The sequence below is a fragment of the Telopea speciosissima genome, chromosome 3, assembly GCF_018873765.1.
Source record: "Telopea speciosissima isolate NSW1024214 ecotype Mountain lineage chromosome 3, Tspe_v1, whole genome shotgun sequence".
Taxonomy (NCBI): Eukaryota; Viridiplantae; Streptophyta; class Magnoliopsida; order Proteales; family Proteaceae; genus Telopea; species Telopea speciosissima.
In genome coordinates, this window is record NC_057918.1 from 42,092,614 (window position 1) to 42,110,293 (window position 17,680).

The 17,680-nt window shown below is 39.1% G+C and overlaps 2 protein-coding genes across 2 annotated transcripts in view; both read left to right on the plus strand.

The window, feature by feature from the left end:
- The first annotated feature begins 2,225 nt into the window (after nucleotides 1–2,225).
- On the plus strand, nucleotides 2,226–6,503 carry LOC122654125 (cation/H(+) antiporter 18-like). The gene is made up of 3 exons (XM_043848104.1): nucleotides 2,226–2,466; nucleotides 3,051–4,052; nucleotides 5,295–6,503. The coding sequence occupies exons 1-3, from the start codon at nucleotides 2,266–2,268 to the stop codon at nucleotides 6,501–6,503; spliced, it is 2,412 nt and encodes an 803-aa protein (XP_043704039.1). The 5' UTR covers nucleotides 2,226–2,265.
- Nucleotides 6,504–11,805: 5,302 nt separating this feature from the next.
- LOC122655184 (endoribonuclease Dicer homolog 2) overlaps nucleotides 11,806–17,680 on the plus strand; it is a 168,160-nt gene continuing 162,285 nt past the window's right edge. The window contains exons 1-4 of the mRNA XM_043849399.1: nucleotides 11,806–11,894; nucleotides 12,006–12,183; nucleotides 12,277–12,390; nucleotides 12,961–13,095. Of these exons, the coding sequence (XP_043705334.1) occupies nucleotides 11,806–11,894; nucleotides 12,006–12,183; nucleotides 12,277–12,390; nucleotides 12,961–13,095 (516 nt within the window). The remainder of the gene's footprint in view (nucleotides 11,895–12,005; nucleotides 12,184–12,276; nucleotides 12,391–12,960; nucleotides 13,096–17,680) is intronic.

A 17,680-nucleotide genomic window follows, 5' to 3' on the forward strand; every position in this document is an offset into this window, starting at 1 on the left:
CTCTCCTCAGTAGAATCTCCATTCTCAATATATTGGGTCAATTTTCCACTTTAACCTTTGCAGCCTTATTGATCAATAAAAGGCTGATTTGAAAGAAACAAAGACCAAGTGAAGTATAACATCTAAAGAAGATTATTTTAGCTAACCTTACACTATTGGAAAGCCTCAAGAATTTTCTTTATCTTTAGCTATCAAGTCCAATGGATTAATATTAACTAATCAATCTGTATTGTCAAAGACTGCTTTATCTCTTTTTCTCTTATTTATTTATTTACTGTTGCAGAATTTAGATGCCACTGAAAAATGTGAATTGACCCACTGAAAAAGAAACAGCTGGTTATGAAGTAAACTAGAGAGAAAATATCACCAACATTACACAATCATGGGAGGGAATTTCATTGATATTTGCTTTATAGAATTACCCACAAGTGATCACCTGAAGTAACAAAAATGAAACACCAGATGAAAACAATACTGATAGAAACACAGACAACATCATTTCCTAGCAATTCTGAGTGAAAATACACTGGACTCTGCCAAAGAACTTGAAGAGTCTGCAAATCATCTCAGCCCACCTAACGAACACATTGGAAGCCTCAAATTTTCCAGAGAACTTCATTTTTTTGAGCTAACTCCTCTAGTATGTCCGACTTCCCAGCTCCAGCAAGGTCAGCCACAAACTTATTGTAATCGAGCTGTGGAGCTTTCATTCCTTTCTCCATCATCTCTTCTAAGCCATTTCATTGAGAAAGACACAAAATCCACAAAATCCCTGCCTGCATTGGCCAAGTTGATGTGAATATGGACGCAGTTGCAGCTCGCCCTTTGGTTTGAAGAGATGGAGATTTGCTAAGTTGTGTTTCTTTCTTTCTAGGGTTTTTGTTTGATTTACATGGGCAGGAGTACAGTCGTTTGAAAGGAGGAAGAGAAATGAGAAATAAAATCAAGTTGGGTGGAAGGGAAGGCTATCGTTGGGTTTTTGGCTTAAAAATCTCCATGTTTTTCTAGACCGTTGGATATTATTAGTGGCACATGTAATAATCTGAAGGGGTGCTGGATCCTCCAGCTCCCGCCACAGCTGGAGGAGAGCTAAATCCGCCTATATACTGTTTCTCATGATATGAATCAACTAATCAATCTCAATTAGTTAACTATCTGTCTATTCTGGAAAACACAAGAAGAACCCCATGGTACCCTTAATAGGAATCACCTGTATCTAATCAATCAATTAGTTAACTATCTGCCTATTCTGGAAAACACAACCTATTAATAGTAAAGTCATTGACATTAGTGGACTGCTACAATAAAAATAGGAATCTTGTGTCTCACTAACTAAACAAAATAAAAATAAAAAATTGTTTCCAGAGGTAACATTAAAAATTAAATCATAAAGAAATAACATAAAATTCATCACAAGAAAGTCCCAAATGTAGGCTTCACAAACTTTAAAAGTCAAAAAGCCTGCTGCAAACATTTGAATAACTTAGTTTTTCATCTTCCTATTTTTCCTTTTTGTTCCCATCAGTATGTCTGCCATTACAGCTTGGTGCTGACTTGGCCAACTTTGGTCTGAATTTTACTTTTCCTTAACTGGCCAACTTGGCTGAACCCTGCATGTTTGTTTCTTAGGGATCTTCTGTACTTTTGTCACCCCCTTTTTTGTTTCTGTTGTACTTCTGTATGTGCTTGTTAATTCTTTGTCCAGCATGTTTGCATTTTATTATTTATCTGCTTACTGATCATAAGTTATTGTGATCTTGTGCTTATATTTTTGGATGTTTTGGATTATTAAATTGGTTTGGACTTCTTAGAAGGCATCCCCACCCAATAACCCCGATTACCAAATAGGTCATTTTCAAGTTTCACTTTTTTTCTTCACCATGTCAGGTTTTCCTAACCTAACCCATACTGAATTCAGATAAAACAACTCAATCTGCTGGACATTGTCAGACACTTCTTAAACTTGGTCTGTGCAATGTCTAACCTTAATTTCTCAGCGAAGTTGTTTCCAACATTTTATCTCAGGTAGTAGGCTCTGTCTTGGATGATCATTTGCGCAGCCAACTTATGTTGTAATTTGATTTATGAAGCTTTTCTTTGCAGAGCCTGATATATAAATGTGATTCTTGAAGGACAGAATTGCATTCTTATTTGACTTAGGAAAATGCACCTCTGTTGCATCATTTCATTTATGGATCCAATCTCTGAATTCTTTGCAGGGCTTGAAGTGCAAATTTAGCATTTTGTGAAGGCTGTCTTGGGGAAATGGCTTCAAACACTACAACAGGATATTTTTGTCCACCTCCAATGAAGGCTACTTCTAATGGAATCTTCCAGGGGGATAGTCCTCTGGATTTTGCACTCCCTCTTGCTATTCTTCAGATATGTCTTGTGCTTATTCTCACAAGGAGCCTCGCCTATTTCCTAAGGCCACTGAGACAGCCCCGTGTCATTGCAGAGATTATTGTAAGTGTTCCTCTAAATTCTCTTTTTTTTTGTTCTGAGATATCATTGAAGAAATAACACTAATCTTCTTTTATTTTCCTGATAGTAATAAAAAGTCCATATTCCACTATGTAATTTAATTCCTTGACAAGACCCAAACCATGCTAATCTCTTCTAAGGCTTTACATGTTGTAAAATTTACTGTTAAGTTTATTTTGATGGGAAATATATCAGCAAAATGGCTTTTTGCTTGGTTTTTGTTGCTGCAATTTGCTTCAACTTGTGGCCTTGTCTGATAATGGACACTGCTTAAGAGGCCCGTGTAAGTGTCACAGAGACAGCAATAATGGTATGTTGATCCATTCCAAGATCATATGTATCCAATTTTCTGGCTCTCTGAAATTTGTGATGATAACAGTACTGAAATGGCTAAAATGAGGTCATGAAAAAACTTCACCATCAGGACTAAATTGACATTCCGCATTCAAAACCTACAACTGCATTTGCCAACAGTAGAGCACAAATTTAATATATATGTAGCTGATCCAATGTATATTGTTGTTTCTGGAAGAGAATCTTACATTTTCCTTTTGTTATTTTGCCAGGGAGGAATACTGCTTGGGCCATCAGCTCTTGGTCGTTACAAGCCCTACCTGAATGCAATTTTTCCAGCCAGAAGCCTCACTGTGCTCGATACTCTAGCCAACCTTGGTCTCCTTTTCTTTCTGTTCCTTGTTGGCCTAGAGTTAGATCCAAAGTCTATACGTAGAACTGGTAAGAAAGCCCTTTCCATTGCTGTTGCAGGAATCAGCCTCCCCTTTGTGTTAGGAGTGGGTTCATCATTCATCCTCCACAAAACAATTTCAAAAGGCGTGCATGGACCCCCATTTCTTGTTTTCATGGGTGTTGCCCTCTCAATAACTGCCTTCCCTGTCTTAGCCCGTATCTTAGCTGAACTCAAGCTCCTGACTACTGATGTAGGCCGAATAGCCATGTCAGCTGCAGCAGTCAATGACATTGCTGCTTGGATCTTACTTGCCCTCGCAATCGCTTTGTCTGGCACTGGCCATTCACCAATTGTTTCTCTCTGGGTCCTTTTATCTGCGTTTGTTTTTGTCATTTGTTCCATATTAATATTTCCGCCAGTCTTCAAATGGATGGCAAGGCATTGTCATGAAGGTGAACCTGTGGATGACTTATACATTTGTGCTACCTTAGCTGCTGTTCTTGCGGCTGGGTTTGTCACAGATTCTATCGGAATCCATGCCCTCTTTGGGGCTTTTGTTCTTGGCATTTTGGTACCAAAAGATGGACCCTTTGCTGGTGCTCTTGTTGAAAAAGTTGAAGATCTTGTAACTGGACTCTTTCTTCCTTTGTATTTTGTTTCAAGCGGCTTGAAAACCAATGTAGCCACCATTCAAGGGTCTCAATCCTGGGGTCTCCTGGTCTTGGTGATATGTACTGCTTGTTTTGGGAAGATTGTTGGCACTGTTGTGGTTGCTCTTCTTTTCAGAGTACCTTATCGTGAGGCTCTTGCATTAGGTTTCCTCATGAACAGTAAAGGGCTAGTAGAACTCATCGTCCTCAACATTGGAAAAGATAGAAAGGTAAGAATCATTTTTCTTACATGTATCGCATTTGCATGTAATGGCATAATTGTTCATAAAACACTTGAACATGGCCACAGTAATCTCCTGAATTGGTTGTTTGTTAATAATCACAACTGCTACATAATACATTTTTACAACCAGAGTTCATGTTGGCCAGCTATCAACTTAATTAAAGCAAGAGTCCATGTGATCTTGTAATCAAACTAGTTGCTTGGTTTTGGATGGGTTGTATTTATGGAAGAAGTTCAGTCCAAAGCATTACGAGCAAGCAAAAATACCTTGATGATGTAGTAAAAGCTGTAAATAGAGATGTTTACCTACACCACCTTACGAGCTAACCTCAAAGAAAGATTTGTGTACGGCCGTCCTGTCAGTACCCTAACTGAAGCATTATCAGATCTACTTCCATTTTTCTCAACCTTTTTCTCTCTTCCAAATTTCCTTCCCTCGAGTACCTGTAACCACTCAGGCAGGGATGACTTTGAACACACTTTACAGTTGCAGGTTTTTCATTCCTCGGTTCTTTCTATGTTTTTGCTCGTGTATTGTGAATTTATTTTGTCAGTATGTGCTGGTTGCGCCCTTTATTAGGAACCAGAACCAGCCGACGATCAATTCGATGCATCCTGTTCGGATCAATGATGAGCCCAACCGGAACTGGCAAACACAAAAGGAGCAGAGCCGCTGGGAGTTGGTTGCATCAATATGGATCAAACAATCCATTGGATGTACATTCCGAGATGGATAAAATTACTCCTTACCCTTACTTTTATGTAAAGGATCTAGTAGGCCAGGTAGCTTCTGCTATCTTTTATTCCAAAATCAATAGGAAAAAAAAAAGCTTCCCATGAATAGGAAGCTTAAGGCATAATAAAATAGCCTTAGGTTTTAGGCTTTGGTATTGAAGGAGGAAGCAGAGCGACTGATTTTCAAAGGAAAAAATGGATTGCTTGGTCTAAGTGCAACAGCAAACAACTTCTTTAGTTCAAGGTTCTAGTTATTTTTGAGATCATCTATGTGAAACTTGGGCCTCTGACTCATCCAAGTGGTGGCTCTGACATTTAATTATCAGGACTATTGTTATGCTGAGTGTGTCATAGGAGCTTATGTTTACTAAATGGTATAATAATGTAACCTAATTCTTAGAATGGGCCCTTTAAGTGGAACAGCATATTGTCATCTTTACTTCCCATTTCACTTTTACTGATACAAGTTCATCTTTTCTATTTGCTACTGAAGGTGTTGAATGAGCAGACTTTCACGATCATGGTTCTGATGGCTCTTTTCACAACCTTCATCACCACCCCCCTTGTCATGGCAGTATATAAGCCGGCAACAAGGAACAAGGCTAATTACAAGCACAGAACAGTAGAAAGGAAAGATTCAAGTACTCAGCTTCGGATTTTGGCTTGTTTCTATAGTATAAATAATATACCAACATTGATAAATCTCATTGAAGCTTCTCGTGGCACTGACAAGCCAAAAGAGCTCTGTGTATATTGTATGCACCTCATGGAGCTCTCTGAGAGACCATCAGCGATCCTCATGGTACACAAGGCAAGGAAAAATGGGTTGCCCTTCTGGAATAAGGGGAAGTGGACACACTCCAACCATGTTGTGGTAGCCTTTGAGGCTTTCCGGCGGCTGAGCCAAGTTTCTGTGAGACCTATGACAGCCATCTCAGCAATGTCCAGTATTCATGAGGACATCTGTGCAAGTGCTGAGAAGAAGAGGGTAGCTATGGTGATTCTTCCTTTCCACAAACACCAAAGAGTGGATGGTACAATGGAAACAACACGAACTGAGTTCAGGTGGGTGAACAAGAGAGTCCTTGAGAATACACCATGCTCAGTTGGGATCCTCATTGACCGTGGCTTTGGTGGAACGAGTCATGTATCTGCTAGTGTTGTTTCTTCTTACATCACTGTCTTGTTTTTTGGAGGATGTGACGACCGTGAGGCACTTGCATATGGAGTACGCATGGCAGAGCACCCTGGTATTAATCTGACAGTCGTGCACTTTCTGATACAGCTTGAACCAGTGGAAGAAATTGTCGTAGTTGATGTAGATGGTGATTCTGACACCAAAGGTAGGTCAAGTGATAATGTTTTCCTAACTGAATTCCAGAAGATTCAAAAAGAAAATTCAACAAATTATGAAGAGAGGATCGTTAGAAATGCTGCAGAAATCATTAGTATCATTGGGGAGTTCAATCATTGCAATCTGTTATTGGTGGGACGAAGACCTGAGGGAGAGGCAGTGGCAGCTCTTGAGGGATACAATGAATACCCTGAATTGGGGCCAGTGGGAAGCCTGTTAGCATCATCAGATTTCTCAACTAGAGCATCAGTTTTAGTTGTGCAACAGTATGCTAGTGGGAAGCCATCAGCAGATTTGCCAACTATCTCCCCAGAGAAATTGTTCGAAGGAGATTCAGAATCCGACTGATTTTTCATCTGTAATTTCTTTATCATAGTTTTTTTTTTATGTGTTTTTTTTCTTTGAAATTTGGTTGGATAGATAACTGCCAAAGATGATCTTAGAGTTAAAACTCAATGTCACCTATAGGTCTGTTTTATTCCCATGTCTTTTTCTCCTTCTGATCCTTACTTTTCTAATCATAAGATGCATCTTTCACTCATTTTAGGAATGTAAATTTGTACATAAGAACCCTGGCTTTCTCACCCCCCCAAAAAAAAAAAAAAAAAAAAAAAACTGGCCAGAAATTGCTGCATTATTAATACATAAACTCAAAACCCATCATCTACTGACACTGCAGCACAGTTATTTGTTAATAATAAAGAGTGGTACTCTTGGTTATTATTGGATAATCTCAGCTGCTTATCTTACGGCTGCATTGCTTCATAAAATGATGACCTCCTTCCTGCTGCGTAATGTTAATAAGTGATGTAAAAAGATTGAATTCGAATTGAATACAACACTATCCACTTTCAATTAGCTTTTGAATGTATTCAGATAGTTTCAGGAAAAATCGGTTTTTTGAATATGGATCCCTAAAAGGATGCTAATACAAATTGAATACAGAATTTTGATTATCCATTGACATCCCTAGTGGAGATTGAAGAGTGGAGTCGTGAGTTTGGAGAGAGCACATATCCATTTTCGGACCTTTATCTGCTCCATTTCCTAGGAAGTCATTTCCCCAAGTTCCTCTAATAGAGGGGGTGGAAATAACCACCCTACCCCTGCCCGAACATACAATGCTTGGGTGGGGTCCACCCCCCTCTATTAGAGGAGCTTGGGGAAATGGAGCGGGCAGGAAATGGAGTAGATAAAAATACATCCATTTACGGTCTCAATTTCTGTGTTGAGCGGTGGAGAATTGGAGAAGTTGAGAAGGTGAAGGTTGAAGCCACTACCATGCTAGGGTTGATGTTGAAGTGTCATATCTGAGATTATATAGATGTCCTCATGAATCTCTCTCTTTTTTTTATTCATTTAATTTCTTGTTTAATTAATCATAACATACCATGAATTGAAAAAAGAACGTTGCTAGGTTGCATACCTCCTACACGCAAAATTACTACCCAGCCCTTCTTGAAATAAAAAATCCCATCCCTGTTGAGGCCCCTATGTGCACGCTCATCGGCTTCCGCATTGGTGCAGGGGCTACATTGTCAAGCAACGATCTCTTGCCTTATAAAATATTATTCATATTTTTACAATCGGACCTAAATGGATTGGACAATATACAGTCTGAAACTGAAATATTCATATTCTACATCCACATTTGATGAGCTTTCAAAAGAATTCAAATAGTTTCCAAAAATCATTTTTTAGTACAAATTCCCTTAAAGGATACGAACACGAATAAAATACAGATTTTCAACTATCCATTCACATCCCTAATGCTAATGTTCTTATGTTTCATGATGGAGACTTATCTCATATAACAACCGATTACCATTGTTGTAGAAGCAGTAAAAGCTTAGGTGAATAAGGTTTAGTGGATCCGCCTTGATAGTGGAGCTAGATTTATGTGTCCATAAAACACAATTTAAACAGTTTAATAATAAAATATTTTACTTTGATTTAATTGGGTGTTTGATTGTCCTAAGATTATACTTTAAATTGTTCACAATTAGGGACAGAACTGGACACTCTATTCATGTGGTTATCGCATTGTGTGTTGATGAGAATAGTGATTCAAAATCCAAATGCGAGTATTCATAATTATGTATATTGAACTGGATCACATTAGAATCTTGAATGGATCACAATAAGGTTCTATGGATCCACCTTGATACTGGTTCTATTTGTTGAAGTTATCAATAAATGAAATAGATACTCAATAAGGAATCCACTTCTCAAATAGGATGAATATCTTGAGAGAGATATCTGATTGTAATTGCACAAGAATTTCGAGCTTGGTGGCATATTTTGTAAATAATTAACATATTATTATTTAGTAATAATTATATTTGGAAAGATTTTGAACATACATTTATGATCAATCAATGATCAAGATTCTTTGTATAAACTGTCTCAGTGGATTAGGGTGGTGATAGTAATTATTTTCATGCACATATGTCCGTTGTGCAATATTGTTAAGTGGAGGATTAAATTATAATGAAACTATTACTATGGTGACTTAAATGTTATAACTACTGAATGTTGTCCATACATGTTATCTTTATTTGAGATATCATGGTAGGAATATTTGAGTATAATCACCCAATGGCATCCCACAAATTTGCAAGTTGAGTGGTACAAGATTATTCAACACAAACAACAACTCAGCCTCATCCCAACAAATGGGTGAGCTACATGGATCCTTGCCCTCCAATCAGCTCTATTTGAGGTCATACTCAACTATTTCTATCTAAGTGGTACAAGATTACTAGCATTCCTAAATTTATAAATAAAGCAACATGTCTGAGAGAAGAGGATTTCCTATGAAATTAATAGTCTTTCTTCTCTCTCTCTTTTGTGAGTTAGGATTTTGAATTCGATTGAGCGTAGAGTGTATTATTCCACTACATATCTCATGTAAATATTGTTCAAGAGAATGAATGTTTATCAACTTGTGCTCCTAGCTTGATCTAGTGTTGATTCCTTAGGAGGTACTATGTGTGTATAATGAGCGAAAATATTACTTGCCAATCAAGAAAGGCCATGTGGTAGCTAGGGTCGGCTCCGAATCCGATCTGGAGCAGCCAATCCAAGCCAACCTAGGATAATAGAGCAGCTAGCTGCATCAAAAAAACCAATAGTGTGCCCAACCCAACCTCACGTGTTGGGTCGGGGTGCATAACTGCGAAAATCGTCATGTGGCAAGGTAAGACTGGACCAGGAAGGGAGCAATGCCCGACATGTCGACCTCACGGGTTGGCCATCAAGCATGGTTTCTAGAAATTTACCGAAGCAGAGCTCTTATGTTGGACCGAGTAATCACCCAAGACGCCAAGTATAGAAGTATATCAACTCTGAAGGGCCACCCCAAGAGCTGAACAAGGCTGACCTCAGGGGTCGACACCATTTGCACAAGCCAACCTGATCGTCGGTTTCTTGTCAGATAACCCCATACCGAGATACTCGGAGTGCCAGCTCAGTGAATCAAATCACTTCCTAACAAGTAAGCGACCATGCACTATATCCTGAGCAAAGAAGGACTGTTTCCAAAACGGTGAAACTCTTTCCTTAAAGGACTCTACAATGAAATCTCCTACCCGAAATAAAACACTTATTAAATCGGTACTCTTCATAACTGTGTCAATCCACCAGGCCAATTCTATAAATACTAAGGTATGATCTAAGACTGGAGACCTTTTTTTTTCTCCCTATTCTCAGTTCTTGAGTTATTTGCTGTGAAGAAGCCTGACTTAGGCATCGAAAAGTTCCTCGGCGGAGAAGGCCGACTCTCCCTTGCTTATTTGTTCCTCGGTGCATATATCCCCCAGAGGAGTGACCCGACGGTTTCTTGCCACAACAGAGTGCTATAATAGGTACCCTTTAATCCCTCCTATAATGATTTGAAGCCTCTAATGTTGCATGATGTAAGTAAGATTCATTGACTAAAATGCTTATTTTGGCGACAATGGTGTCAAGTTGAAACCATTTCTTTTGGGGGATTGAAAGTTAAATCTAGGGTCTCTATGGTGTCAAGTTTACATTTTTTTTTTTGGGGGGGTTGAAAGTTGAATCTAGGGTTTCTTGAATGAAATGAGGATTTCATGTCTTAATTTAATCTTAGATTCTCTCTCTATATATATATTTTTTGATGAACATCTTAGATTCTATATGAAAGATCAGTACTTACTTCTAAAATTCAAGTAGGTAGGGTTTAATGGAAAAGGGCAAAAATATTCGTGGGCAGGATTTTGCTAACTTGCGGTGCCCAATAGCAAAACTCGTATGGATTTCATGTGCTTGTTCATGCGTGTGGGTCACAGCCGTAGTTCAGTCCAGAGTCCAGACTCTAGATTGTAGGCGGAGCCGAGCTGCATGCGCTGTGGAGTCGCAGCTTGTCTAGATTACCCAAGGGCGGACCGGATGGACCAATGTGACAAGTCTAGGTAGACATGTCACTTCGACCGGGTCCAACTAACCTCTTGTTTTCAATAAGGGTATAAAATTAGAATCAGAACCAAAAACCGGATCAAATAAATTTCGATTAGATTTGAGTATTAGTTTAAGAACCAATTTATTCTCGATTCGGTCCTGGGTCAAGCATAGGAACCAAATTCCAAAACTGAAATCGAACCAAATTTGGATAATAGTATATTATAGTATTACTTTTATAATATTAATATATTATAATAGTATATTATTACATTATAATACTAATATGTTATAATATATATTACTAATGTTAGTATTCAATTTTATAATACTATTATACTATATTACAATATTATAATATGTATATTATTGCATATGGACTGAGTAGAGGAATCAGAACCGAATTGAGTAAGAACCTAAAGTAGGTTTGGTTTGAGTATTAAATTTCAGAACCGATTTAATTTTGGATCACAATAACATTCTCTAGAACTGAACCAAAACCGAACCAATTGACACCCATATTATCACTGAATCGTTATCCTCTCCTGTAACTACACGGTGCAGTATTGCATCGTGCGGCACAGTAGAGGCCATGTGGCATAGTGAGCCCCATATGGTGCACATGGCCTCTGCAGCCGCTGCACGATGCAGTATTGCACCGTGTAGTAACTGCATAGGACATAGGATAAAAATTCTATTATCACCATAGTTTGTACCCGGTCGGATCAACCTGAACGAACCTAGATGCATGACCCATTGACACAAGATCAGCCGTTTTGACTTTGTGAGCTAGTCACCGAGTCAGTGTTGTGACTTTCTGCCATATTTCTATTTTTTTTATTTTTCCGGTACCAATATTCTTTTCTTTTCTTGATTTCCAAACATAGCATATGTTCGGTGAGGGAATCTAACTATTCATTAGTTATACAATAAAGCTGACGTCAGCAAAACAGTTAGGACTTGAGGAATCGATGAGCTACACAGAGTTCACCTCACTAGAGGACAGCGGTCACTGACTTAACCTGTCGACAGTGATACCTAGAAGACTGTGTTAGACTTGATTCTCAAGCAAATCAATAAATCCATAAAGTTTTGTATTTCCACAGTTCCACTAATGCCTTCTCCATTACGTTTCCTTTCAATCTTTTTGTCATATAAAAACGAACCAAATTCCACACTTCTACCTGGAAGCTATCTTTATTACTTTTAGTGTTCCAGAAGAAGAAAAATGACGAGAAACAGAATCGCAGATCAAACTCACCAGATGAGTCAATCGATGATGATCGCTGAATCAGACCCTTTCTCATTCGCTCGAAGGTACATTAGCTTTTACATATTTCAGTCCAATTCACCTGCTTTGTTGGATTTAGTTCTTTCTATCTTGTTCGAAGTTGAGGTTTAATTGGATGGTGATGAACGATGTTGCAGTTATCAACTTGAAGCACTAGAGCAGGCAATGAAGGAGAACACCATTGTTTTCCTTGAGACTGGTTCTGGGAAGACTCTTATAGCCGTAATGCTGCTAAAGAACTATGCTTTCCATCTCAGAAAACCCTCTCAATTCATTGCTGTTTTCTTGGTCCCTACTGTAGTTTTAGTTGCCCAAGTAAATTCCTTCACATGTTCCTATCAAGTGTTTTAAGGTTGATTTTGGAACTAAAATGTATAGTCTTAAATTCTCTGGGTTTTTTATGATCAGCAAGCTGAAGTGGTGGAGAGACACACTGACTTGAAAGTTGGGAAATATTGGGGAGAAATGGGTGTGGATTACTGGGATGCAGCTACTTGGAAGAAGGAGCTTGAGACGTATGAGGTTAGTGTTTTTTTATTATTATTTATTTTCCTTGACAAAAAGGCCAATAAGGGAGGGAGGGAGGGAGGGAGGGAGGGAGGCGGGATAAAGAATGTTTAGCTGTGATCTAATTCTTTTTTTTTTGTTCTTCTTGTTAGCCTAGTTAAAATTTTATTCTAAATGTAAAATAGTTGCTAATGCTGGTCTCATGGTTTATGCTTGTTGGTTCTGTTTGTTGAGGTCATCTAAGAGGCTTAGGCTTTTGTCGATTATCTAATGGCAGAGATAAATCAAAATCTATAACAAGTCCAAGTTACAATGTGACTTATAAGTTGTAAATTTGAGAGGAGATAGAATCCTAAATAGATTAGATGGGATGTGGGTCATTCTCCACTTCCCATCTCATCTCTCTTGGAACAAATCTTGTTTGCAGTACTGTAATTGGGATACTATTATCCTACTTCTGTTAATATTAAATTTATTTTTTTTAACATACAGTTATTGTCTGCTTTATAATGCTGTTACGGCATATTATCTGTTTCTTATTTGATGTTTTTTTTCTTATTATGAGAACTTCTCTTTATCTTGCAGTTGTTTGTGATGACACCCCAGATCCTTCTTGATGCCTTGAGGCATAGCTTTTTGAAACTAAAGATGTTAAAGCTGCTAATTTTCGATGAATGCCATAATGCAAGGGGCAGAAGCCCTTATTCTTGTATTATGACGGTAAGTTGAGTACGTCATTCCCTTCATCTGTATGTTATAACTCGAAAGTCATTCACTGTTTCAATGACACTTGCTGCTGGCAGAGATTTGTGTTTAGATGGCAGATTCCTTGTTTCCGGAAGGAAGGAACTAAGAACAGCGAAAAGGAATTAATGTTTTCCATAAAATCAATGTATGGCAGTTTTGATCATAGTACTATATCTCGCGATATATCGGTATCTCGGGCCTACCGAGATATCCGAAATATCCGAGATATCACGAAATATGCCCGAAATATTGCATTTTTTCTGCAATATTTCGGGGGTCCATCTCGGGGGGTATTTGGCCATATCTAGGCCTGAAACTTCATGGACAGCCTTATTTGAGCTTAATAAACACATTTAAACCATAAAATTGTAAAAATGTGAATTCAAATTGGTGTTTTGGGCTTGCACCCTTGATTGACATACGGTCGCCGACCCTAATGTATAAATAGTTAAATACACATAGATTAATGAAATCACAACTTAAGTTACAAATTACAAGTGCTAAACTACTAATAGTAGTTGCTGTGCCTCCCCTGGATCAATCCCACTCATGCCTCGCTGAGTCGACGTCCATTGCTCTCTGTTTGAAGGACATATGTGGACCACGGTATAGAATCGGAGAAGAAACGAGTGTAGTCATCCACAAGTGTCACGTAAATGGAATCATCAACATACTGTAGGTAACTTATCCTAGGATATAAACTAGGGTTACCAATCGATCCAGTCCGTGAAGAAGATGATCCACTGTGATATGATGTTGGCGCCGGTGCAAGAGGCGATGGCATTGGCTGCATGTATGGCTGGTGAGGTTGGTAGCTAGGTCCGCTAGGGTATGCAAAGATGTTATCTACAAAAGATGATCCAGTATGTCCCTGGGACTGGGACTGGTAGTCATAGTCCCCTACCCCACTAAACTGCCCATATGATGATGATCCATATCCATATCCACCGTAAGGTTGTGATGCACCATAATCCGATGCCAATGGAGTGGCATGTGCGTCAAAAGATGGGGCACGCCAATGTCCAGTCGGTCCTCCCTCCCTATCACCCATACTCAAACCACCAACAGAGCTAGATAGGTTATCAATGTCCATGTGATCAGGTTGCAATGTGTTTGTCGACCCCTACGCTTCTGTTGTATGTATGTAGGGGCCTCTCGAGGGGGGGGTGGGGCACGTGCTCGTGGTCCGTATCTTGTGTGGCATGATCAAACCGTGTCTCTCCAGGTGAATCGGAGTGGCTCTACAGTGCCGTATCCTGGGCCTCCTGGCTTACCACATAACGCTCTCGCATGCCGTTAAATTCTTCACCAAGATCACCACCACCAACATCACCACCACCAAGATTACCACCACCAAGATCACCATCACCACCACCAAGATCACCATCATCACCATCATCATCATCATCATTTGAGGACTTAGACCAGTCTTCATCATCAGCAACATTGCCACCAGTGGGCTGGAATGGTATGGGTGAGGCTTCCCTTGCATGTATCCGACCCTCGTCGCCATATACTCATCCACATCACGCACCAATCTCGTGGTTATCATGGGTGGGCCTACCTCCCTCCTCATCCAACACTGGCTCACCTCTATCCCTCACCCAATCCACAATAGGGTCCTCATCGCCTGAAGTCAACTTGAAAGATGTCGGCTAGATCAATGGTGCCCCTCTGTCCCACATGTCCCATGCGTATGTGTTGCAGTTTCAGCCTCAAGTTGTAGTGCACATATACCATGTCAGATAAACGTTGAGACCCCAATCTGTTGTGCCAATTGGAGTGAATGAGTGCAAAGGTACTCCAGTTCCTCTCACAATCATATGCAGAACATGTTTGGGCAAGGACTTTAATTGCTATTCTTCTTAAGTTTTCAGCCGATTCCCCATACAACACCCACCATTCAGCTGCATTACAAGTTTACAACAAAAAAGACATGTGTCAAATGCTGTTTCAACTTTCAACTTTCAAATTTCAATACATATGTAATTTAAAACTTAAAAGAATTACCAGCATCACCACGTGCTCTGCCTTGTATCGCAGCCTCAGTTCCAAAACTTCCCAATGCATCCCTAAATACCTTGATCTACACCCATGTGGAAAATTAGTAAGTACTTCTTCACTACTTATTTGAAAGCATGAATAAGTTGAGTTTCCAAATGAACTCACTTCATTGTTGCAAATTGCTTGTAGTGCACCATCTGGCTCCAACTTCTTCACTACTTGTTTCACAGCATCAATAAGTTGAGTTTCCAACCCAAGCCTATTGTTATATTGATACTTAGGGTTCAAGTAGTATGCTGAAATATGACATATAGAATAGAGGTATTGTCAAATGCATAGGTAATTAGTAAATAATAATACTATGAATTAGTAAACATAAAACAAATTTACTCACCAGCCTTATGCAGTGGATGCATAAGTTGATTCTCCCAGCGAGCATTTATGATATCTAAGAAGTGTTTGCTACTGCGAGGAGCCACACTATAGACACTATCTTTCATCAAGTCTATTGCAGCATATAGGACTGGCATGGTTGGGCCCTTCAGAGCGGAGTCAGCAACATGTAGAACTTTAACTACTGGCTCTAAAACTTTCACCACTTTGCTTAGTTTGGTCCAGAAGTATTCAGATGACATCGTTGTTTGTGCTTCCCTCCCATTTGCAGTCTTGGAACCCTTCCATTCAAACCACTCCTCAGAAGCAAACATGCTTCTCAGCCCGGCCTTCTTTGTCTCAATGCTTTTGAGAGCAATGTAGTTGGTGGCAAATCTTGTGATGCCAGGCCTAACCAAGTCACCCCCACATTTTTCCCTCAATAGATTGAGTGCATAGGAGTGGTTGTATACAAAGTTGGTGACTTGTCTTGCACTTTCAACCACAGTCTTCACCAACTTTAACTTTCCCATATCTTTTAGCATTAAGTCAATGCAATGGGCTGCACAAGGAGTCCAGAAGAGCCGGTACTTACTATTGTTCATCATCTTCTCACCGGCCAGCTTGAAATTACTTCCATTGTCCGTTACAATCTGGACAACATTCTCAATACCCACATCTTTTTCCACTACTTCTTTTAACAATCTGTAAATATATTTTGCATCCTTTATCTCTTTGGATGCATCCACAGATTTGAGGAACACTGTCCTCCCATCACAATAAACCATGAAATTAATGATGGACTTTCTTGTAGGGAGTCCATCCATCGCCATTATAGTACCCCATATGTCTCCCACATATTCCTCATCTCACTAATGTACTCATCAATCTCACTCTTTTGTTGAGGTAGATAAACATTCATTACCTCATATGGGGTGGGGCCCTTGAATCCTGGGCCAACCTCTGCAATGGTATCTATCATGATATCATAATGGGGGCCTTGTGCAGTGTTTGCTGGGATGGTATGGTATAGCATCCACTTAGCTATTGATTCTTTAACCAATCCCTTCATCCCCTTTCATGCTCCTTTGATTCGGGTTGATTGCTTCCTTTCTTCTTATGCAATTTAGGATCGATGTTGATGGTGGTACTGCATCTTGGTAGAGGTGTTGGGGTTGTCCTCACACTTTGTGATCTTTTAAAAGGATTCAAAGTTCTAGGACCTCCAGGCCATCGCTCCTCCACTACCCCCTACTCTTTGTCTCTGCTGATCATCTTGAAAACTTACTCTACTCCTTGAAACAGTCCGCCTAAAATCCCTAGCCTCCTCTGCTGTTTGTATGTCATCAGGTACTGCAATGTAATCATCATCAAAGGAGTCATCATCATCATCATCATCATCATCATTGTATCGTCTTCCTCCTCCCATCGAACTCCTCACTGTATCCTCAAGTTGTTCTCTTATCCTTTGCTTGTCAGCCTTCCTCTTCTTTCTTCCCCTCAAACTATCACCAATCTCCCTGGCTACTTCAGTAGGGACCATATGACAACCTACAACATCTTTAGATCCTCCAGTCAGATGTTGTTTAAGTCTACTGGACCCACCTCCCATAAATTGCATGTGACAATAGTTACATATAGATTTTCTCTTATCCCCATCAATGGGAGTACCATGTAACCATGCAATGTCACCCCTATGCTGGCTGGCTGGTTTCTCTTGTTCCCTCTGTTCTCTTTGTTCCCTCCGCCCCCTTTGTTGACTACTTTCCCTGACCTTTTGCTTGCTCTTCGCACGTTGTCTATCACGATCCGCCATAATGATACTTGTTTACTGCAATGTAAGTAACACAAATAATTAAAAAACTTAATGTAGATGCACTTCAATTGACACTTTTAGATTACTAATACACTTGTATAGTTATTTAATATTTTTCCCCTAACCCTTATATTTTTCACATAATTAAAATCAATTTTTTATATATAATGTTAATATAAGTATTGACCTAACACAACAAAACCAAAAATTAGTAAACATAATATACATGTAATGCATCTCAAAACATATAGAAATAACTTTCATATTTTTTCATTTTTTTTTAAACTTAAAACTTATATTTTTCCTTATTTATTTCTGTTTTTTTTAATTTTTTTATATATTTTTCTTAATTTTCGAAAATTAAAA